This window comes from Dasypus novemcinctus, chromosome 7, assembly GCF_030445035.2.
Source record: "Dasypus novemcinctus isolate mDasNov1 chromosome 7, mDasNov1.1.hap2, whole genome shotgun sequence".
Classification (NCBI taxonomy): domain Eukaryota; kingdom Metazoa; phylum Chordata; class Mammalia; order Cingulata; family Dasypodidae; genus Dasypus; species Dasypus novemcinctus.
In genome coordinates, this window is record NC_080679.1 from 133,990,278 (window position 1) to 134,014,285 (window position 24,008).

The window sequence follows — 24,008 nt, forward strand, 5'->3', positions numbered from 1 at the left end:
CACCGTCGCTTGGCATGTGCGACCCCCCACAGCCCTCCCTTCTGGACTCAGGCCCTCAAGTGGGTGGGCACAGAGGCCCCTGGGGCAGGCCTGGCTGCTCCCCAAGTGCACCCTATGAGGGGTGGGTGGCCAAAGCCTGGACACCCACAGAAAAGGGTACTGGGACATCGTAGGTCAAACAAACCAAACCCATAACGAACAGAAAGCAGCCCTGCGATGGGTGCCTTGCTAAGCCCCAAGGAAACTCCTGTATGAGGTGGCTTCTTGTTCACATTTCCCCAGGGAGCTTAAGGTGACATTCAGGAGAGGGTGGGGGTTCAACCATGGAATGCAGCTCATCCTTCAGCTCAGTAGGTCTGCTGGCGCCCATCTTTTCATCATAAAGCTGAGACCTGCTTTTCTGTTATTTCTCCGCGCCCCTTGCTGTTTGCGTTTGCTGTGTCCGTTTGTTGTGTGCTAGTCTTCTCTTTCTAGGAGGCAGTGGGAACTGAAGGCGGGAGCTCCCGTGTGGAGGAGACGCTCATCTCAGAGCCACCTCTGCTCCCTGCTTTGTTGCATCCCTCATTGTGTTTCCTCACTGTTTCTTGGTTGTGTCAGCTCACTACGTCACCTTGTTGCATCAGCTGGCTGCGCCAGCCCATTGCATCAGCTCGCCATCTTGCACGTCTTCTCCAGGAGGCACCGGGAACCGAACCCAGACCTCCCATGTGGTAGGCAGGAGCTCCGTCACCTGAGCCCCACCCCAACCCCCACCCATCCCCACCCTGGTTGTCTGTTCTCTGTGTCCATTTGCTGCGTCTTCTTTGTCCGCTTCTGTTGTTGTTAGTGGCACAGGAATCTGTGTTTCTTTTGGTTGCATCATCTTGCTGTGTCAGCTCTCCCTGTGGGCGGCACCATTCCTGGGCAGGCTGCACTTGCTTTCGCACTGGGTGTCTCTCCTTACAGGGCGCACTCCTTGCACGTGGGGCTCCCTTACACAGGGGACACCCCTGCGTGGCAGGGCACTCCTTGCGCACATCAGCACTGCACACGGGCCAGCTCCACACAGGTCAAGGAGGCCCGGGGTTTGAACCGCGGACCTCCCATGTGGTAGACGGACGCCCTAACCACTAGGCCAAGTCTGTCGCCGCCAAGGTTCTATACATCAGTGTTCCCACAGAAGGTCTCTTTATGTAAGGGAAAGTTCACAAGATTAGAAACCAGAAATCATGACCTCTAGCCCTGACCTAGCTCCAACTTTCTGAGAGACATTGGGTAGCTTATCTAACCTCTCAGTATTTGTTTCCCTCATCTGCAAAATAAGCAGAATCATCCCTGCCTTCTCTATCTCATATTAGGTAACATCACATATGCAAATCGCTAACCCATGGTAAGTGGTCACTACTGTCACCAAATGATGAAGAATCAGAATGTGCTTTGAAAAAGAATTCTTTCTCAGGATCCAACCAGGAAAATGAAAAGCATTAGAGAATTTTAATGGGGGAAACCGGTTACACCAAGAACAGAAGGCTGGAAAGCCAAACAGGGTTCAACAGCAAAAACCACTAGCATCTCTAGGGTAGAGGACAAAGGGAGCGTCACCTGCCCACAGGCTGGGGTCACACTGAGGAAGCTGAGACCCAAGTGGTGCGGGAAGCTGGAGAGACCGCCAAGAGAAGCAGAGACACAGGCTTCTCCCACCAGGGCCTCCCGCTGGCCACACCCAGCTGGCAGCCAGATGTCAGGGAGTCGGGGAAATTCAGCCTGCCCCACCCCCAGCACAACAGAGAGCAGCGGGAGGAATGGTTTTCTGGGGCAAATAAGCCAAGGACCTGCACAAGAGTAAGCTGCTGTGTAACTCTTCTGTATTGCACTTTACATGACACAAAGGGCTTCCATCCATGCCATATTTTAGATTCTCAACAGGCATTTACAAAGTCCAGCAAAATGGGTTGGATTTCCCACCCCATTTTTCTCCAGGAAGCATCTACGAAGTCTTTCAGGCACCTTTACTGTACGGAAATTGATAGTTGGGTCCGCTGGGGAAGGTGAGTCAAGTCCTGAGAAAAAGGAGAGACTGTATCCTCAAGGGCTGGCACACCCTTAAACAGATAGAATTTTATAACTAGGAAGGGTGGGAACTCAGAAGAAAGCATATCTAAGCTGGGCTACGAGTAGCAGGAAGTGCGTTTTGATCTGACTATCCAGCAGCTGTAATCACCTAGGTGCAGCCCAGGGTGGGAGGTAGACCTGCCTGGCAGGGTGTGATCAGGAGGAGGAACCGTGGGCAGAAGCATCTCCCAGAAGCTCTGCGGATGAACAGAGCAGGTGGGTACCATGTCGGAATTCATCAGAAATTGACGGGAATGTAGACCAGGATGAGTCTGGAGACCTGGGTCCAGAGATGTCAGGAGCACAGAGAGGTGACCCTAAGGTACACGGCAGGGGCACCAGCAAGTCCTGGGCGTTGAGCCATAAGGCTGAAATGGGGACCACAAGAAGAGAAGCAGGTCGGAAGTGGTAGTCTGTAGCCTTCCCAAATAAACCAAAGCCCTGCAGGTCTGAACTTCTTAAAATATCAAAGGTTTTATTTTTGCGATAACTATACATTCACATGTAGATGTAAGAAACAGTACAATATGAAAAACAGAGACCAACAGATGGTTTAAGAATTTACTGGATGTAGGGAAGCCCTATGTCCAGTAGGTGTCACACCTAACCTTAAGGTCACCAAATTCCTAAAAAGCAAATTTTACGGTAATCAGTCAAATATTTTTACTTCGTTTCTGTAGTCACCCCGTATAACCTTCCTCTCTTCTTTGTCACGCAGGAGCTCCTTTCCACGTGTGGTTTGGACACTACCCGATTCGTGAGTCAAGTGCGCAAATAAACTCACCTAAATAAGGGCGTGTCTAACATTTCAAGTGAGCAGCAGTGACGGAGATCCCGGGAGCCTTGACAGTGTCCTCAGTGGTGAGGGCATAACACAACACAGTTTCACAACCAGGCATCGATGCAGTCACTCTACAGGCCACGTCCATCACCACGACGGCCCTCCTGTTGCCCTGTCGCAGCCACAAGCACCCCCTCCCTCCGGCTAACGTTTACTGCGTAAACGATTTTTCCAAGGGTTAACAGGCCTACTCAACAAACGCCAGGACCTGGCGCGGGGGAAGAGAAAAGTGTAAGGACCGGAAGCACTCGGACTCATACGAACGAAGAACCCGCGGCCGCACAACTGCCGCCCGGACACTTCCGCCCCTAGCGCCGCGGCCGACCAATCGTCGCCCACGGGCCGAGCCGCTTCCGCCAGCAACCCGGGGAGAGCCGGAAGTCGGCGCCGCTCCGTCCTAGATGGCGGACCTCCAACGCCAGCTCCAGGAGTACTTGGCGCAGGCGAAAGCCGGCAGGTCGGCGGCCGCTGTGCCGCTGCTCACCGCGGAGCAGGCGGAGGAGCCCGAGGCGAAGGCCGGGGCGGCAGGGCCGGGACTGAGCCGCGCTGGCCTGCGCTGGGCTTGGGCGCGCGGCCCCGCGGAGCCGGAGCCGAAGGCGACGTGCGTGCCGAGCGTGACGCGCACCCAGCGGCTGGCGGCGAGCGGTCTGTGCCTGCTGCTGGCCGCGCTCTGCTTCGGCTTGGCCGCCCTCTACGCGCCCGTGTTGCTGCTGCGCGCCCGCAAGTTCGCGCTGCTCTGGTCGCTGGGCTCCGCGCTGGCCCTGGCGGGCGGCGCACTGCTGCGGGGCGGCGCGGCGTGCGAGCGGCTGCTGCGGGGCGAGGAGGTGCCGTCGCGGCCCGCGCTGCTCTACGTGGCTGCGCTGGGCGCCACGCTCTACGCTGCGCTGAAGCTGCGCAGCACGCCGCTGACGGTGATCGGGGCCTGCGCGCAGGTGGCGGCGCTGCTGACCATGCTACTCGGCCTGCTGCCGTGGGGCGGTGTCTCTGCGCTGCGCCTCGCCCTCGGACGTCTGGGCCCGCGCGCCAGCCTCGCCAAGACGCTGCCCGTCTGACAGAAGCGGGACTCCCTGGAGCGCCCAGCCTCGCCAAGGCGCAGCTCGTGTGCCGGCCGCAGGGACGCGGTACCACAGGGAGCCCCCGGCCTCCTCGAACCTCCCTGCCGTGCTAAGGCGCAGCCCGGATGCCCGCCGCGGACCCGGACTTGCCCCCGCGACATCCGTGGATTGCGCAGGGCGAAGGCCGGTCCCTGACTGTAGTGGAGAATCTGCAGTCTTGAGCGTATTTGAGTATTGAAACCTGAGCAGAGCCGGAAACCCCTCGATTTCTTTGTGCTCTGCTCAGTCGTTTGCTCCCTGAAAATAAGAGCTGTTGTCATTGCATTGGGGATGATAGGTTGTGACTCAGCCGCACTATGAACCTTGGGAAACAAAAGGTGGCTCCTCGGTTTAAATGAGCAGTATTTGTAGCTTTTCTCTCGTTCTCTCTCATTGCTTAAAAAAAAAAATCCAGTGGTGGATTGTGGTAGTTTAGCTCCAATAGTGTTAGCCGCCCCCCTCCCCCCCCCCCTTTTTTTCGCTGTACTTGGAAATTATTTTCCTCATTCTTCAGTATGAGTGGATCCATAAAATTATCAAAGGCACTTTAATATTAAAGACTAAACTTAGCCACTGGATTTTAAAAAGTAATTTAAGATGATTTATCTCGGGTTTTGGGTTTTATTTTCCAATCATAAAACTTGTATGGTATGATGCCTTTTAACATTAAAGGAAAATTAGTTCTATATCAGATGACTAAAGCAGTGACCCAAAGGGGCAATGTTCTGGCTTGAGAACATGGTGTCTAGTGAGATTGTAAATGGCGGCTTGCTGGACCGCTGAGCATCCTGCAGGGCACTGCACAGGGGTCACAGGGCAGGAATCGTTTGTACATTTCATCCTGTTTGACGGATTTCTACAAGTTCTAATTTCCACCCCTTATTTTATGAACTGCTTATTAAACTGCTATCGATTCCTAAGTTGACATCAGATTATGTGGTGTAGGTAGGATGCTTTTCATATCCATCCCATTACCAGATGTCTTTGTTTTGGGCTCAAGACTTTTTGCCTACTATTGCAGAATTTATTGCGAGAAGGTAGGGCCTGATTCTGATGAGTCCATAAGACATGTTTTGTCAGTAGCTATGTAGTAACTAGTATGTAAAATGTAAAATCCTCCGTGGATGGCTTAGTCTTTACTGCGCATCACAATCACTTGAGCTGTACCTCTGAGTCTCTGGACCCAGGAGCAGTATTTTCCTGAAGTCCCCCATGGAGTTCGTGTTCAGTCGAGGTTGAAAACTCCTTTTCTGTGCATTTGTTTGCCCAAAGTGGAAAATAACTTTTCTGAGGCTGGATTCCAGTGTTGCTTTAGCAGGACGTGAGACCCTCATCCACACTGCAGGCTTACAGATTGCCCTGTGTTTTACAAGAGTACTGCCTTACTTCCCTATCAGAAGATAGGGCTACCTACCTCAAGAGGAACAACCAAGTGTCCTCAGGACAAAGCCACTATCTTCACCGTCTTATTTGTCTTTTTATATGAACAGCCACTGGCTGTTCATTAAGGCTGACTTACTCTTGTGGGAGCTGGGGAGAAGAAACTCTTTGTAGTCCACTAATTTCTGTTCTAGTGGTTTCTCTAGAATGGCCAGGATTTGCATGGCTGAAGATTGTTTTCATGTTGATGTTGATACATTTTTAAGTCAAGGTTTTAAAAATTACCTCAGCATTTTCTAAAGAATGTGAACATCGTTTAAAAACCTAGTTATTTTAAAATTCAAAGCACAGTCATGTATTTTGACATTGATGTTTTAAAATGCCATATATATCTCTATATATTTACCTTTACTAAATACATAATGTAGAGACTCATTTTTTGCTAAATGAAGTCATTCCCAAAATGTGATCTGGTTATCTGCTTACTGAGATACTATGTTTGTAAAGTCATGTTAATATAATAAAAGCCTAAACCTACAAAATCACTATTAAAAAAAAAATCCATACCACAGCAATCTCAAGAGGAGGAGCCTAATTTAGATAGGTTTGTACTCTGAATCCCTTTTTAGCTGCTGAGAATTTAACTACAAGGGCAAATAATATCCACAAACCTAAAGCAACCTTGAGTCTCCTTAACAATATAGTTAGGGTATGGTGCTGCTACATAAGGTGTTTTTAATTTCAAAGGAAAATGACTTATTGGAGCCTTCAGGTTCTAACACCCCAAGAAGCAGTGTGTCTGGTCAACATTTTCGGGTTTTTTTTTTTTTTCTAAATCAGTAGAGAACCAGTTCAGAGGTTTTCATTATCACCTAACTATATCAGTGTCCTTTTCCTAAGCCACCAATGAGACTTTGGCCCTGCTAAATGTGCTTAAGTAAACTTCTCTCTGATGTCAAACTGAAGTTTACAATATAAGGAAATGGGAAAGGGGCCCCCAGTACTGTGCTTTTAATAAAGGCCGCCAAAAAAAAAAACAGAATATCAGAAAATATCATAGGGTTCCTCAGTCCAAACTTTTGGCCTCCAATCCAAACTAGGCCAAATATTAATTTATTTATTTAAAACTAAGAATGTCATGGTTTCACTGCAAGTCATTATGACTTGTCCTCTGCCTTACACATTGGTGTTCCCACAGAGCCACTATAATGTAGAAGAGAGGTTTTGCAAAATTGTTTTAAGTAATTTGTGAAATGATTTATGCACCTCAGAAGGCCATCTGTAGTGAATTTCTGCCACTTCAAGTTCCCTTCAGCATAACCACGGCATTTGGAGTTGAAGGTGCGATCGCTGGGAGAACCCTATGTGGACAGCTAGAAAACTGAAGTTTTGAACCAATGAAACTACTTCAGGATATTTCTCATTCTTTGAGAAAAATAGTGTGAAAGAACGGCCGTATGAAGCTTTGTTTAAAAACCAAGTTCACAGATAAAGCTGAGATTACTGAGCAGTTTGTGTGCCTATATGCTCATGTACATCAGTTATATATATGCCACTGAGCAGGCTGGACTTGGTGGAAACAGGGTTTCCTGAAGGCAAGCACGTCACAACTAGATGTTTTCTGTTAATTCTTGCGTAAATCACATTCTGTATTCATACAAAAACAACTTTTTTTTTTTCTCTGACAAACTGTACATATAGAAACAAATTTCCAATTGGACATGAACTTAAATTTGTGGAGGTGCTCCGTGTCTCACGACACAGGAAAGATTCCAGCTTTTATCTTCACAAAACAATGCAGGGTTAGAGCAATGAGGGTGGATGGGACAAAACCAAGCCAGCTGCGACGGGCAGCCAGCAGCAGTCTCTTCACTGCGAAGACCTCCCCGGGGCTCCTGGGATTCAGCTGCTGCAGGAAAGAGTTCAGGGCTACAATGGTGCAGGCTTCCTTCTGTTTCTCTTGGAAAGTCTTGGGAAGAAGTTCTTAAATACTGTCCAGAGAGGCCTGGGGTGCCCAGTCCCGACTTCTACCGTCCCCTCCCACCACCCCTGGAAGCTCCTCGCCTTGGTGGGCCAGAGTTCATGTTGCTCCCTCTACCCCAGTTACTGCCACTCCTGCCCCCTCGAGAAGGAGTGCCACTGCCGGGAGGGCCCCCAAAAGGTTCCTCTCTGTGGTATCCGTCATGATGCTCCCCATCCAAGGAGCTGGAACGCCCAGATTTTGGCACTCTCTGGGAAGGTCCTGGGCCCCCTCGGCCTGAAATGACAGATGGATTTCACATGTGACTTCTTTTTTTTCCTGTGAAACACAATTCCTGGAAAAAATTTTACAACAACAGGGCACACTTCTGGGTCTTTCTTTAAAGGGTGTTAATTAGCTCTGGCTTTCAGAGCATTAAAAGGTATGTCTCAGAAAGTGTACTGAGGGAGGCTTCATCCCCTCTGCAGCCCCCACTCCCCCACCCCTGGCCACCTCTCATTCCATGCTGGCATGTGGCCATGCTTCGCAGCTCCAACCAGGTCAGTTCCTGGAGCTGTGGGCTGAAGAGGACGGAAGCCAAAGGGTGACAGCCCTATGGGGGCGCCCCACGGAAGAGGTTAGGAGAGCCAGCCCAAGGAATCCTTTTGGCTTCTCAGAAAGCAAAGCTTAGGAGCACCTGGGGGTGCCTGGGTAGGGGAGGTGCCAGTGCATCACCACCTAACTGTCCTCAGCCAGGGCCCTACAAAGACCGCAAATGCCCAGGAGCACCCACGGTCACACCACTCAGAGCAGCCACAAGATGGTATCTAGGCAAGGAATTCTGCTGGCTACACGGCAGGTAGTGTCTGAGGGCTTTGCTCTGAAAAGAATCAAACCATTATCAAGAACTAATGGAGAGACTGAAAGCCCTGAGCAGTTTGGGGGGCTGGGGGGTGCTGGAGCAAAAGTTGGGGAATTCTAGCAGCCCCTAGCTATACCACATAGGCAACTACGAAGGGCTGTAGTTAATCTACATTTGGTGGCTACTGCTCCTGGCTCAAAGTGCCACCTGTAAAGAACCCGGGTTTCAAGTTGTAGAAAACCCACCAGGAAGCGCTCCCTCCAGGCCAGGGGCTTTCCCACGAGCAGTGTTCCTCCTGGGGCAGGACAACTCCCTTCTGGAGGTTTGGAGCTGTGTGTATCCCAGTAAATCAAGTTCTTAAACTAAATCCATTCCTGTGCTTGTGGACCCACTCTTAAATAAGGCCTTTGGATGAGGCTACTTCAGGTAAGGTGTGACCCATCTCAATCAGAATGGGCGTTAATCCTATTACAGGAATTTTTTATAAGAGAATGAAATTCAGAGAGGGAAGCAGACTGGGCTCAAAAGATAGAGCGTCCACCTACCACGTGGGAGGTCCTTGGTTCAAACCCAGGGCCTCCTGACCCGCGTGGAGCTGGCCCACACACAGTGCTGATGTGCGCAAGGAGTGCGCCCTGTAAAGAGAGCCACCCAGCGAGAAAGCAAGTGCAGCCCACCCAAGAATGGTGCCGCACACGTGGAGAGCTGACACAACAAGATGACACAACAACAAAAAAAGACACAGATTCCCGGGCTGCTGACAAGAATAAAAGCGGACACAGAAGAACACACAGAGCAGACAACTGGGGGGGGGGGGGGAAGAGAAATAAATTTTAAAAAAAGAAAATTCAGAGAGAAAGCAGGCCACAAAGAACCAAGAAGCTGAAGGCCAATGGAAATGGGAAGAGAAGGGAGGACAGGAGACCCCCCTTGTGCACTGCCAGGTGACAGCGAAGCAGACCAAGAATCCCTGGCAGCCAGTCCCAGAATGCCAGTCTTCAGGAAGAAAGCATCGTCTGGATGATGTGTTGACTGGGGCTTTTCTTAGCCTCACAACCATGAGCTTAGCCATTGTATGGTATTTGCCTGAGCAGCCCCGGAAACTAAAACACCCCCCCACCAAGGACAGCCTGAGGGCCCAAAGAGCCATTGGTGGGCACAGCAGGGATCTCAGAGGAAGTGAGCCCAGCAGAAAGCAGTGAGGCACCCTGACCAAAAGCTCAGGTAGAACACGCAAATGAGGCAGCAACTCCCGAGGCTGCTGGAGGCCTGCAGGGGCTGGGCTCTTACAGCCAGCCACGTGAGCTCCCGCGGCCGGGAGCGGGCCCCCACCCTGCACTGGTCCCACCTTCGGGAGCACGTGCCTCTTGCCCAGCCCAGGTCCTCGGAGGACTGAATGGAGAAAGGAGACTGGCTCCCTTACTATGGGTCAGATGGAAGAGGCATCGAGGGCATGGAGACAAGGCCTCCTGTGGCCCTGCAGCCTGGCTCAGGACTCTGGCAACCACAGCTCCTGGAATTAGAACCGCCTGCCTCCTCTTACCTTTGCCTCCCCGGTCCTCAGCGGGCCCCCCGGAGGCTTCCATTTCTCTGTGCTCAGAGGTCCCTGGTCCATCATGCCAGGGGCGCTTTCGGGGCGGCAGTGACGCCATGTCCATGCCCTGGAGGGAGGAGGACCGCTCTCTGCTGGCTGGGGAGTGGCCATCATGAGGTGGATGATCAGGGCGGGGAGCGTCGCGGAAATGTTCATGACCCGGCCCTGCAACAAGAAACGTGGATCCAGGAGATCAGGAGTCGAACAGTCTCACTCAAGTGCAGCCTGACCCAAAGCAGACCAGCAGACCGCTGGGAATAGGCAGGACCTGAGAACCAAAAGGCATTCACGCACGTTTGCAAGTCTCATCACAAATGCATAAAAAGGCCAGGACCAGAAGTCAGCGTGCCTCCCAAAATAAGAGGAGGCAGGCGTAAGCGGAGAGTCTAGGGGAGGGGCTCTCAACCTTTTCGAAAGGCTTGAGACTTTTCGCACGCTGGAAAATTGAGGACTCCAAAACAATTTTGTTCATAAGGGCTGTATCTACTAATATTTTCCAATGAACAATTAAAATGGAGAAATTTTAAATTCATTTAACTATATTTTCCCAAACCAAAACAATTCACTGAAAAGCATGGCACTGTTTTATATTTAGACAAGTCTCTTCAGTGCCTGGCTTAACTGAAGAAAGCTCGATTCTCCTATCAGCTTCCGTGGTCAATCTACTGTGATAAAATGCTTCCGCTGAAGTAGATGAAGAAAGTCCGTGTGGAAAAGCAAGTGGGGGCCCTGAAGGGCCTTGGCGTCCCGGGGGCCCTGGGCAGCCTCTGCGAACCCCAGCTCTAGGTCGCCCTAAGCCCTTCCTTACCTGGCTCTCTGTTTCCATCCCAGGAGTCTGGCTTCCGGCCTCCTTCAAAGCGGGGGAACTCATCGGGAGTGGGGAGTAAGCCCTTTCTTCCTCCTGCACAACAGAAGAAACAACGCGGCCCTCACACATGCGCCCACGCGTCCACACGCGCTGCCTCGGCCGCCCCGGCCTTCCAGGAGCCTGTGTCCCCCGCCCGCCCTCACCTCGCGGCGTGCCCCGCCCGCGGCCTCGCAGGTCTCTTCCTCTGGCGGCTTCGTCAGAAGCATCAAAATTCTCCTCAGGACCGAAGTCCTCAGGACCAGGAAAGCCATCCCTTCCTCTGGGGGGAGCACGGCCCTCGTGTCTCGGGGGGGCGCCCCTTCTGAAGCTGTGAAGCAAGCAGCAGGATGTCTATGTAACGGAATGCCTTGAGCTCTAAGATCTTTAATTTATTGTTTATATCACTGTTACAAATTACTGAGGTAACAACTATGATAAATCTGCTCAGTTCTTGTTTCAAAAGAGGCTCAATAGTGTGAGCAAACACAATACATTCAATGGCAGAAAACCAAAATTACATGTTTTTAAAAATATAAATTTTACAAATATATATATAAAAATTTTACAATCCCAATATTAGGGGCAAAAACAGACAGACCAGGATGTGGTAGGTTACTTTAATTTTCCTTTAGGAATAATAATAGCAAAATTTTCAAATTTATATTATGCCAAGTAGTTGACATATGAACCACCATATGAAGTATTAGTACCATTAGTAACTCTGGTTTCCTGATGAGTAACTGAGGCACAGAAATGCTACGTCACTGACTTAAGGAAACGCAACTGATACTTGGTTGGGATGTGACCTTGGCCAGTCTTGACCCCACCCCAAGCCCAGGCTCTTTACGCTGCCTCCAAATACACTCCTTACCTACCATCCACATTCCTCGTGATGGACATCTGCTCCTCTGTGCGGGGGAAGAACCCCGCCTACCAACTGCACTAGCTGTGCTTTGGGGCACCTGCTCTGCCCTCGACCGCGTCCAAGCCCCTGCACAGGCGCAGGCCCGAGTGGCCATGGACTTCACCAGTGACCCGCCCCACGCTGACTGGAACGGGTGGGGGCGAGGGGGGGCATCGGGCTCACGGAGCTGGTGCCCTGGCTGGTGGGCAACTCTGGAACAGGGAACCAAGGTGGCTGGGTGCTGCAGCGCAGAGATTATAGGGAAGGATCAGCTCTGCAGCTGGGGCCGGAGGGAAGCAAGCAGGGAGAAGAGGCGGCGGCCAAGAAAGGCCATGAAACTGGAGGAAAAAAAAGAAAAAACTGGAAGAAGTGTCAGAAGGGAGCAAGAGCAGTCTTGCCCCTGCCGTCCCTGGGGCCTGACGAGAGGCCTTCTGCTTTTTCCTGCTTCCAGCCAGTTCTCTTTTTACCACAACATTTCATTTTTTAAAAATTCAAACATACAGTAACTCTGAAAGAACAGTGCAATGAACAGCCATATAGCTTTCACCTAGGTTGACCAATTCTTAACATTGTGCCGCATTTGCTTTACTTCGTCTTCATCCATTTACATTTTCAATCATTTGAAAGTCAGCGCAGACAGATGATGTTTCACCCCTAAATACTTTAGTACATTTCTCTATAATACAAGGACTTTCTCCTACATAACCACAATACCTTCATCACTCTCTGGATATTATTTAATATGCAGCCCAATTCAAAATTTCCCCAAGTATCCCCAAATATCCCTTAAAAAAATCAAAACAAAACAAGGGTACGTGGACATAGCTCAGTGGTCCAGCACCTGCTTCCCACGTACAAAGTCCAGGGTTCAATCCCTAGTTACCTCCTAAAAACAAAACAAACAATCCTTTTTTTAACCACGGAGTTCTGTCAAGATCACACTCTGCTACTTAGGGATCACGACTCCAGGCTCCTTTAGTCTAGAACAGTCCCCTCTCCTGTATTTCTGTCTTTCATGATGTCATTGAAGAGCCCAGCCAGCTATCTTACAGAATGTCCACAATTTAAAGTTCTCTGTTTCTTCATTACCTTTCAGGCTAAACATTTTTGGCCTAGGGAATATGGCCTTCTCAGTAAGGTTGGTGTGTCTCACTGTTTATGAGGTAAAAGCAGTGTCGAAACCAGATTTCACCATCACATCAGTGCATTTTCCTCCTTTGCAATTAATAAGTAATCTGTGGGGCAATACTTTGGCACCATGAGAATATCCTAAATCCTCACAACCATTTACCCAATGGTTTTCACATTCTCTAATCCTTGCCTGAATCAATGATTACATTGGCTGATTACCAAAAAAAAAAAAGGAATTTCCTAATTCCATCATTCCTGCTACATTTATTACTTGGAATTTTACTGCCCTCCCCCCCAAAAAAAGTTTTTCCTTTTCCATTCTACCTCTCTCTCTCTCGCTTTTTTTTTTTAAAGATCCATTTCTTTATTTCTCTCCCCTTACCCAACAACCCAGATGTCTGCTCTGTGTCCATTCGCTGTGTGTTCTTCTGTGTCTGCTTCTATTCTTGTCAGCAGCCCGAGAATCTGTGTCTCTTTTTGTTGCCTCATCTTGCTGTATAATGGTGTGTGCGGCACCATTCCTAGGCAGGCTGGACTTTCTTTTGTGCTAGGAAGGTCTCCTTATGGGGTGTACTCCTTGCACGTGGGGCTCCCCTACACGGGGGACACCCCTGCATGGCACAGCACTCCTGTGTGCATCAGTGCTGCGTGTGGGCCAGCTCCATACGGGTCAAGGAGGTCCTGGGTTTGAACCTTGGACCTCCCATATGGTAGGCAGATGCTCTATCTGTTGAGCCAAGTCCACTTCCCTACCTCTCTTTTTAACAACCTTCTTGGTTCCAAGGAACTGGACCAAATCACGTTTCCTGCAAGTAAGGTGGGTATGCCATGGACACTAGCTGAAATAACGAGCTACAGTGAAGGTAGATCAGCCAGGAGGAAGGAAGAGGTGAGCTAGGGGTGTCAGCGGAAGTGTACCACTTCCCTGAGACAGATTCCAGGGAGAATCCATAACACAGTGGGTCTCTTCTTTCTGTGTCTGCCTTTATGGAATCCACTTCATGCTGGACAGCCCTATTAGAAAATACCTTCTGAAGAACCGAGCCCTCTGCCAGCCACCTCTCAATATAGCAAGGCTCATCTGGTCAACAAACATGGTGCTGGGGTTGCTATATACTTAGAAGACTTGAATCTCTGGACTGCCCATGTGCCAGCTGGGCCCTGAGCCTCAGCAGAGTTGCAACTCCTACTCTCTGGTTCATTGGACTTACCCAAGTCAGCTAGCAGGGAGGTGAAGATGGTCAACAACCACACCAGGGAACCAAGAGTGCCTACAACTGCAAGCAGAATTGCATCCATCATCCATGTGGGATCTAAGCCCCCTCTTGATATAGAAGTGGAGTGGACATCACCATCCCAGGGTCCACAGGATGGAGGAATAAAATATGGATTACGGTGGACTTAACTGGTATTCTACTATAGAACTACTGTGACTAGTAATGGAAAAAATTTTAGCATTGATGTGGAGACGGTGGCCACAGTAGTTGTGGAGGACAGGGAGAGGGAAAAAGAGATGTGATGTGGGGGCATTTTCAGGATTTGGAATTGTCCTAAATGATATTGCAGGGACAGATGCTGGACATTATATATCCTGCCATAACCCACTGAATGGACTGGCGGAGAGTGTGAACTACAATGTAATCTATAATCCATGTGGAGCAGCAGTGCTCCAAAATGTATTCACCAAATGCAATGGATGTGCCACAGTGATGAAAGAGGTTGTTGACGTGGGAGGATTGGGAGGTACATGGGAACCTCTTATCTTTTTTAATGTAACATTTTTGTGATCTATGTATCTTCAAAAAAATACAATTAAAACAATGGATGGGGTGGGGGGTGGGGAGTGGGGTATATGGGAACCTCTTATGTTTTTTAACGTAACGTTTTGTGTGATCTATTAACTTTTTTAAAGATAATTTAAAAATTAAATTAAATTATAAAAAAACAAACAGATCCCGAGTGCCGCCAGTGTGTCAGCCTCTACTGCCCCCGATCCAGCACACTGTCCACATGACATCTACCCTCGTGCAGGAGATAAAGGCCATGAGGAGGTACTTACTTCCCGTCAGGCAGCGCTCAGTGGCTACGTGCTCTGCAGGAGAAGAAAGCAGGGTGAAGGAAGGGGCTGTGCTGGGAGCGCTCTCCCGGGGGTAAGCCACATCCGCACCTGGGAGGAAACTCCAGGCCTCCAGGCGGAGGGGACAGGAGCACAGAAAGCAGGAGCAGGCATCACCTAGCCTCTCTGAGAATCGGCACTGAGCCAGTGCAGCCTTCTCCCAGCAGCAGCTGGCCCGTGGTAAACCCTCAGGCAGCGCCACCATGGATTATTCTGAGTCTCACTTGAGATGTCACCAAGTTCTGCTTTTCTTCATATTCCTTCTGTTCATTTTTTTTTACCCCAAAGCAGCTGAGAGTTCAAGCCTGACCTTGACCGAATTTAGTAGGAAGATTATTTTTCAATTTGTTAAGACTGTTAGGTAATTACACAGAAATTGTATCTATTTAAGAATCTCTTTGCTCCAAATCTAGGTATGTGTCTCATTTCATCATTCCAATAAAACTTAGCAAGCAAAAAGACAGATTCCTTAAGTTGCAAAGACAAAAAGAACAGGGAAAGGTTAAAAAGCATAATATTTTTTAAGTCTAAATGCTAAACTGCAAGAAGATAGGGCTGGTAACCAATGCAGAAGGAGACCACGTGTAGAGAACAGAAAAAAGCTCTGAGGAAGATGAAATGTACCCAGAAAGTTATCTGTCCCACCTTTCTTCTCTGCGCCCTCGAAAACGCGGGTCCTCGGGATCCCGGGGAAACCTCTCGTCTCCAGGCCTGCGGCCTTCCCACGCCCCCGGGGGGCCTCGGGCTGCGCCCCGGCCATCCCCTTCGCTGAATTCCCGGTGATCAGGAGGAAACTGAGGCCCGGGGCCCCCTCGCCTCCACTTCTCCTCTTGGGGTAAAGGTCCTCCTCGCCCTTCAAATTCACGTAGTCGGTGGCCAAAGCGCTTGTCAGGGTGGAAGTCGTCCGGCCTGCTGAAGTCATCGGGGAACTCGGGGTGTGGGCCGCGCCGGTCAGGGGGGCCCCTGCAGTCCTGGCCGCCCCGGAAGGGGCCCCTGTCCGGGCCGTGGTCGGGGCCGCCACCCTGGTCGTGCCGCCTCTCGGACATGGGGCCCATGTGGTGGTTCGGAGGGCCGCGGGAGTCACCTAGAGGAAACAAAGGGAGCTTTACAAGTCTCCCGGCAAGCCTGCCAGCAGGTCGGATGTGCAGCATCTTAAGCTGCAGAACGCACCCTTTTATTTAGGACATTTTCCCTCCTTGGTTCTGTGAGCATTGCTTAGAAGCAAGATGTCCCTGAGGAAGCATGTAATGGAAAGACCATGTAATGGTCCCTCGCTAGCTAAAGAGCTTGGCCAAAGGCAAAGTTCACAAATAATGAGCCCCTGGAAGCCCACCTGCTAGGACGGCCCTGGCGGATTCACTGAGAAAGGAGGAGAAGGCCTCCCGGGCCTGAGAAAGTCCGTGCCTGCCCTGCTCCCTTTTTTCAGGATGTCATGAGGACCACCGTCCTTCTTCCCGGGGATGAGGCGAAGAGAGCCGTGGTGCCGGAGGCCCGGCAGGAAGGCTCTGGGCGGCCGCCTCTGCCCTGGGGCGGGAGAGCCTGTGGCCCCCACCAAGCCAGGTCCCTGCCTGCGCAGCCACAACCAGGGCTACTGCGCCTCCAACCCTGGCGTGTTTAACCTGAGTCAGTGGTTCACGTGGAGTCTTAGCTTACATAGCTGTAACAAAGGGGCATCACCAGTTTCTCTGTAAGAAACCATGGTTCTCTCGGCAACTGCTGGGTGACCACACAGTCTCGCTGCACTTCAGGGTCAAGGTTTCCAGGAACACTTTTCTGTCCCACTCCATGGACAGTGTTCATCTAGAATTTTATGGCCATTCTTTGTGGCCAGTGTTTGGAAACCACTAAGTTCTTAAGATTTATTTGAATACACATAATTTATAGAAGTGCTGAATAAAAATGGAAAGAGGCCAGTTACAGTGGGGGTAACTTAATCCACTACTGAACTTGGAAGGGACCGTTGTCCTGGCTCCTGAACTACTGCAGCCATTGTAAATGTAAACCTATCTTCTGTCCTATTGCTGATTTAACACACAATTTAAATCAAACATTTCTAAAAAGTAGGTCGTGAAGGGACAGTCTGGCTTCTGAAAACACTAAGCTTTCAAAATGCCATTCTTCTGCTTCCCTGGTTCACTCTTGCTTCTGACTGCTTTCCCTGGCAATACAGTCGAGCTCCCGCTCCTGCTGCCCCAGCCAGCATATCTCTTACCCTCCCAATGCTGTTCCCCTTAGTTTCTGCTCATTTCTTGTGGGCACTCTAATGCCTCCTTACCATGTAACATGTACAGAAATCTCAGCATATAAAAATACACCATTACAAGGAATGGCTCTTCCCTTAAGCCCTCCCTTCCCTTTCTGCCTCCTCCTCCTGGTTTTATTAAAATCAGTCCGTGGGAGCGGATGTGGCTCAAGCAGTTAAGCACCTGCTTCCCACACGGAGGTCCCGGGTTTGGTTCCTGGTGCCCCCTAAAAACATAAGCAAACAAATAAAAAAACCTACTCAGGGGAGCCAATGTGGCTCAGTGGTTGAGCTCCGGCTTCCCACATATGAGGTCCTGGGTTCATTCTCTGCCCCCCCCCAAACAAAACAAAATAAAACAAAAACAAGAAAAGCAGTCCTCTCTAAGCTGAGGAAAGCACCTTCTAAAGTTGCCTCTTCATTTGGTCCGTTTGCAAATATCCTAGGTCCCTTTCCACCCGGGAAACAGGCCCTCACTTGTCAGCAAATGGCTTCTCTGACTTTGTCACCTGACCATGGTGTGACATCAGAAAGGAGACCTTTGACCTGAGGAGGCACGACCCATTGCATCTGGACTTACCTATGAATAGTAACCCTCCCCTCACTTCCATCTGTTTAAAATGCCCTGCTCTTCCAAGGAAAGGAAACCCACCACTATAGATTAGAAGGGGCGCGGCCGCCGGTGAGGGGGGCCACGGCGCTGCTTAATCCAGGAGGGCATGGCAGGGCCACTTTCTCGGCTCTCCCTTCTCCCTTTGGTCCCTGGGAGGAGAAAGAGAGGAGGAAAGGGAGAAAGAGGGAGAGGAGGAGAGAGAAGGGGGGAAGTAAGGAGAGGGAAATAGGTGGAGACAGACACAGGGAAGGGAGAGGAAGAGAGGCAGGCTCTCAGTTTGCTGGTGGCTGCACCTCGTGGGCAAAACTCTTCTTTTCTCAGAGTCCCCAAATTTCAAAGGTGGTCTTTTGATACTTTGCTTTCTCTTATTTCCTGCCAGCCACCTCTTTCGGCACATCCTCTGCTACTTCAATACTGACAGGACTAAAATGAACACTGTCCTAACTCCTTTCTATCTCCCTTTCCTACCTCTAATGACTTGTGTGTATTTGAGACTGGGCTTTCAAGTCCCAAAGTCCTAAGGCTCTACGTGTTGAAAAGGATTTGTCTAGTCTGATCAAATAGGAGCAAGAAATCTAATATGCACCACACGGTGCTGTGAGCTGAACCAACTGACAAAAGAGACTGAACTTCTTTGCAGTGCCAACCACAAAGGGACTCATGATGATTTAGTTTGTCAGCCTATGGAAGAGTGGGCTGAACACGACGATTCCATCTCCTTACCCCCTCCATTCACATTCCACAGGGTCACTTTCCCCAGTGCTCCCTAAAACCAGGTGCCTGCCCCCGCTCCTGCTGTACCTCTGCATGCTCCTGCCAGGGGAGAAGCACCTCAGAGAAAAAGTGACGCTGGCTCTCATTCAACTCTTGCGAGTAAGTCTTCAATTCCAGAGAGCCTCACAACTAAATTCTCATCTCTTTGCTGTTCATAATATCAGCAGGCTGAAGCCCAACACATGGGTCTCTTCCTTTCAAATGGTGCAGAGTAATATAACCAGCTGAAGAATTCAATACGTGGCATAATTTGGGGGGAAGGAGGTGAGAATAAAAACACTGAAAATCCTTTATCCCATCAAAAAATTTAAACTGAAGCAATTCAGCTACTCAGGTGAAAAAACATGCATTGCAAAGAACGCTCAGAGGAACCCCTCCCATCTTCACTGAGGTGGGCCAGCCATGCCTGGGGCTGGCTTCTGACGAGGAGGAGCCAAGTTCCTCTGGTCAGCATCTTGGGCTACCCAAGCAAATCTCCTATGAAACAATACAAGACACAGCTATCACATGAAATGACTGCCCTCTTATTTTTCCTGGAGGTTAACCGACCCATCTATTTTCACTAGCCAATAAAACCATTTATTTTAACATTTCCACAAAGGTGGAAAATATGATCTCTTATTCAGACGAGCAGGTATTTACCTTTGTTAGGGCCAGGTCCTTGTCCAGGGTTGAGAGGTGGGATGCGACCCTGTGCTCCCTGCTGCCCCAGGCCTGGGATCAGGGGTGGGGGGCCTGTGTTCTGTCCTTCCTGCAAAGACGTTTGTAAAGTGCAGTGTGAAATTAAAAGCTTGTGGTTCATGAAGAGCAATTTTATTAAAATTTGACAACATAAAAACACTAGCTTGCCCCAAAGCTTCCAGCAGCAAATATTTAGCTAATTACATAATACCAAAATTGTCCTTACATTCAGGAAGAGGAGATAGTTCTCTTACCATAAAAAAAAGGAGCATATTTATTTAGGTTTTATTTAAAGCTAGATTTTCCTTGGAATGCCAAATAAGAACTTCAATAAAAAGTCAAGGTGAGAAGTGGCTGTGGCTCAATCAGTTGGGCTCCTGCCTACCATATGGGAGGCCCTGGGTCCACATCCCGGGGCCTCCTTGTGAAGGCAAGTTGGTCCGCACACTGCGTAAAGTCACCTGGCCTGCAGGCACTGCAGCACACCGACTCAGCAAGGTGGCGCAACAAAAAGGGAGACAAGCAAAAACACAGAAGAACAAGCAGCGAATGGACACAGAGAGCAGACAGCAAGCAAGCCGCAAGGGGGGAGGGGAAATTTAAAAAAAAAACACTTCTAAAAAAAATCAAGGGACAAGGATATGGCTCAAGCAATTGAGCTCCCGCCTACCACATGGGAGGTCCCGGGTTTGGTTCCTGGTGCCTCCTAAAGAAGACAAGCAAGACAGCTAACTGACACGTCGGGAGGTGCAGTGAGCTGGCGCAACAAGAGACTCAAGGAGGAAAACATGAAAGACACAACAAAGCAGGGAGCTGAGGTGGCTCCAGCAATTAGGATCCTCCTTCCCACATTGGAGGTCCCGGGTTCAGTCCCCGGTGCCTCTTAGAAAAACAAGGAGGACAAAAAGACACAGCAAATACAAACAACGACAGGGGTGGGAAGAAATAAATTTAAAAAATAAATCTTTCTTTAGAAAGTCAAAACTCGTAGCACCGTATAAGAGTAACGCTAGACAGAGGGGAGACTTCTGGCAAAAGTAAGAACCTAGAAACCTGCCAGGATAGGTGAAACCTGCAGTCATATCCACAACTCCTTTAGGGCAACAGAGAGTAATTACCATCTCAGTCGGTTAGGGCCCAAAAGTCATCCTAGGGCACAAGATGCTCATATTGAGTTTCTCTTTTCACTTCTATCTGTACTTTCTACTTTTCCCTTTCCAAAGGTTTTCACTCCCAGTTAAGTCACCTCAGGTATGGTTGCATTCATTAGGGCCTTGCAACTTCTGTCTGATACATACCTGCTGCTGACCCTCTTAATTTCATTGCCCCAGGACCTCAGAACTCAACTGCACCCTAGACCTAATAATCTGTATTTTTATATAGCCATGTCTAAATTGTTTCACCACCCTGTCCTTGGATCAGGCCTCTTGACAAATAAGTACAATGACTTATTATAAATTATTACTTTATTCCTATATTTAAATTATGAAACATATATATATATATTATGAAACATCCTAAATTGTGAAAAGTGGGCTTATAAATTTGACAACTAAATATATGTCTATATTTATTTGTCACAAGATAAATTCCTTCATACAAAAAACATATTTAGAGATTGGACCTACCACAAGAACAGTACAGTTTCAAAAACATCCAGACTTTACAAATTTGCTTTTACTTCCAAACTAGCCAAATAAAAGAGCAAGAGGTACAGCACCAGCAGTTATAAATGGCCACAATGACTAAACACAGTACCAGTAATTTCTATACTGTTTTACTGCCCTCTCTTTTTACCCAAAGACAGCTCTTACCAGCATCTTTCATGCTGCTACTTAAACACCTGAAAGCAATTCCCTAGTCAAAGTTTTGCTTTAGATAAATGGTCCAGTTAAAGTGAAGTGAGATTTCAGCATAAAAGCAATATGAGCAAAAATTTGCACCAGGCAACTTTTCAGATTGAAATGCAATCTAATGTATCAAATCTTCAGACTCAATTCTAACAATACTTTTTATAAGGTCAATGAATTTTTTAAAGCCATTAGGCCTTTCAAGTATAAAATCTTTTATTAATACGGTACAATAAAAACACATTAAATTATCTCAGAAACTTGGGCCTATCCTCTTCCATCTGACAAGTTTATAATTTTGGCCATAATGTGGTAGCTACAGTTCATTATTTTTTTTATTCTCCAAAATGAAAACTATTAACTCATCACTATAAGGTTAGGAAAATAACTTGTAGTAAATAAATATATAAACACACCAAATTAATAAAATATACATCTTTTTAGAGCAATTAAGCATGGTAACTCTAGAAGTACTTTTCAGAATTTAGGATGAGTTCAACACAATATGGAAAGAAACTCAAATGTCATCAGATTCTTCACTGCTACGACATTTTCATGTTCTGGAAGAGCTACTGAAGAATAATGTAATTTACTTATTTAACTAGCTATTTTAGTTCCCCAATTGTAAATCCAATTGTCCCCTTTAATTACAGATTCTTAGGGGTGTTTTAAACACCAGACAGTTTTATATACACAGCTACTCCCACATCCCTCTTCAAATAGTCTCTTCCGGTAGAGACCCAGGGAGCCAACATTGGCTCACTCACTCGCGTTTGGTCTGTGACTCACTACAGGGACACAAACCCATTTATCTGCTCATGCCCAAATAATGCCTCCAGACTATAAAGAACTTCCCCAAAACATAAAACTATGTAGAAATCCTTTTGTAACTCACCCCAAGCAACCTGGACTCTCCTGAACACCAGCTCTTAAGCTGGCTCAACAAACGGGTAATAAAATTTGGCCAATGAAAACGGCATCCTCAAAAGAGGGCCACGCCAATTTTTATGCAAATATTCTCCTGCAAATACTTGTATTTATGAGCAACTTGGACCAAATTTCACCAAGAGGGTCACCATTTTAAAATGGTCATCTCTGGAATGAAAGATCTGTGAAAGCACTCACTGAAATGAAAACAGTGATGTGCAGACCCTCAAGCACACTTGTGAGTTAAATACAGCATGCAGCCTGAAGAGGCAGAGCTGGCAGCAGGTCCAGGCTGGCCAGATCCCTTGCTGGTAGACCCATGGAACGTGGAGCTTCAAAGTAAAGGGCCCAGGAAAGGAAACCCACAAGGTAGATGCTTCCACTGCTTTCTCATAACCACAGCTTTTTTGGAGTACTTCAACAATTATGTACTGTATTTAACCAGGAGTTGTTTTTTTCTGGGAGAACCTCTAAAAAAAATAGGGGGAGAAATAGATTCATACAACGATAGTAAATAGTGGCATCACTAAACTCATCATTCTGCTTAATTCCCTCTTCAGCCTGGAAACTATCATCACTGAGAAAAGTTTACTTCCAATTGTGACTTCTTTCCTACATGCAGAAATGGCAATTCGGGGCATAGTGCATTTCCCCAATGTGTTAACACCTACAAGTTGGAAATAAATAATACCTGGTTGAAGGGGGCCCGGGGCCCGTCTCCTAGCAGAGCTGTTTTCTGCTGCTGGAATGGCATTGGCCCTTGAGATGGATGTGGCCCTCTTGCCGGGTTCTGCTGTCCCTGGGGTCCAGGGGGCCCTTGCATGCCAGCCTGGGGTGGAGGACCCAAAGAGCCCTGGGGCGGCCCCTGCTGACCTTGTGAGCCTGGAGGGCCCCGCAATTCCTGGGGAGGCCCCAGCATGGATCCTTGAGGCGGGGGCCCCTGCATGCCTCGCATCTCCTGAGGACCCCGCATTTCTTGAGGGCCGTGTCCCAGCAGTCCACTTGGAGGGTGAGGTCCTCTCATCTCTTGAGGCGGGTGCCCCATCATCATCCCTTGGGGAGCAGGACCCTGGTTCTCTCGGGGGCCTGGAGGGCCCTGCATTCCTCTTGGATTCAATCCCATCAGAGGTCCCTGAGACACAGGACCTTGGATCCCTTGAGACCCTGGTCCGCCTTGGATCCCATGAGGATGAGGAGGTCCTTGCATTCCTCTGGGACCAGGTGGTCCCTGCATACCTTGAGTACCAGGTGGCCCCTGGGGGCCCATGTGACCCGGGGGGCCAGGTGGCCCCTGGGGGCCCATGTGACCCTGAGGGCCAGAGCCACCCTGGGGGCCAGGTGGCCCTTGAGGTCCCAGGGGGCCGTGAGGTCCAGGATGCCTCTGCATTCCTTGGGGCCCATGCATGTCCTGTGGCCTGGGCAAGCCTTGGGGTGGGCCCTGGGGCCCCTGTGGTCCCATGAATCCTTGCGGCCCCCCACCTCCCTGGTGCAGTGGAGGACCTTGTGGTCCCATTTGTCCCTGCGGTCCAGGGGGCCTAAACTGCCCCTGTGGACCTGGTGGCCCCATCTGAGCCATGTTCATTGGCATTGGCTGAGATGGATGGGGCTGCTGAAAACCTTGAGGAATCTGAGACATTGGACCTTGTCCTGGAAAGGGCTGGGGTCCGAGGAGAGGTGTACCAGATGAGGGAGGGGGCTGAATTTGCTCAGCTTGTTTCTGCGCAAGTCTTTCAATTTTAAGTTGCTAGAAAGGAAGGAAGAAAAAAAGAAAAAAGATGATGCTAAATAAATAGGCAGAGCCCTTGAGGATGGCAATAGCGTATCCCTTATTAGGCTGGGGCGCCTTGAAACAAACACAAAAGCTGCTCCACCTTTACGGCCTCAACAGTGATGGGAGTCCACAGAACACTCGGAGAGCCTTCCCGACTTGAGAGCTCTCGGCGCCCAGGCTCACTTTAGACTGGAGACAGCACTCAGGACTACTCACCTCCCTTGAGGTCAGCAAAAGCCCAAGCATTACCAGTAGGATCGTGACTCCACAATTTCCTCATTCTTGGCAACTGCCAAGGGTGGGAAAAAATAAGAACTAACCGTCTGCTCT

At 49.1% G+C, this 24,008-nt stretch overlaps 2 protein-coding genes across 2 annotated transcripts in view; one reads left to right on the forward strand and one right to left on the reverse strand.

Moving 5' to 3' along the window:
* Nucleotides 1–3,296: 3,296 nt before the first annotated feature.
* On the forward strand, nt 3,297–5,948 carry SFT2D3 (SFT2 domain containing 3). The gene has a single exon (XM_058301181.2). It carries the CDS (start codon nt 3,334–3,336, stop codon nt 3,982–3,984), a length of 651 nt encoding a protein of 216 aa, XP_058157164.1. The 5' UTR covers nt 3,297–3,333; the 3' UTR covers nt 3,985–5,948.
* Nucleotides 5,949–7,023: 1,075 nt separating this feature from the next.
* WDR33 (WD repeat domain 33) overlaps nt 7,024–24,008 on the reverse strand; it is a 116,635-nt gene continuing 99,650 nt past the window's right edge. The window contains exons 16-22 of the mRNA XM_058301180.2: nt 22,599–23,651; nt 19,092–19,200; nt 15,466–15,904; nt 10,834–10,997; nt 10,631–10,723; nt 9,772–9,987; nt 7,024–7,663 (exon numbers count right to left, since the gene is read on the reverse strand). Coding sequence (XP_058157163.1) covers nt 7,434–7,663; nt 9,772–9,987; nt 10,631–10,723; nt 10,834–10,997; nt 15,466–15,904; nt 19,092–19,200; nt 22,599–23,651 — 2,304 coding nt within the window. The 3' untranslated portion in view covers nt 7,024–7,433. The remainder of the gene's footprint in view (nt 7,664–9,771; nt 9,988–10,630; nt 10,724–10,833; nt 10,998–15,465; nt 15,905–19,091; nt 19,201–22,598; nt 23,652–24,008) is intronic.

Excerpts from the sequence above, each read along its gene's own strand:
- SFT2D3 (XM_058301181.2), top strand. The coding sequence starts at position 3,334 with ATGGCGGACCTCCAACGCCAGCTCCAGGAGTACTTGGCGCAGGCGAAA.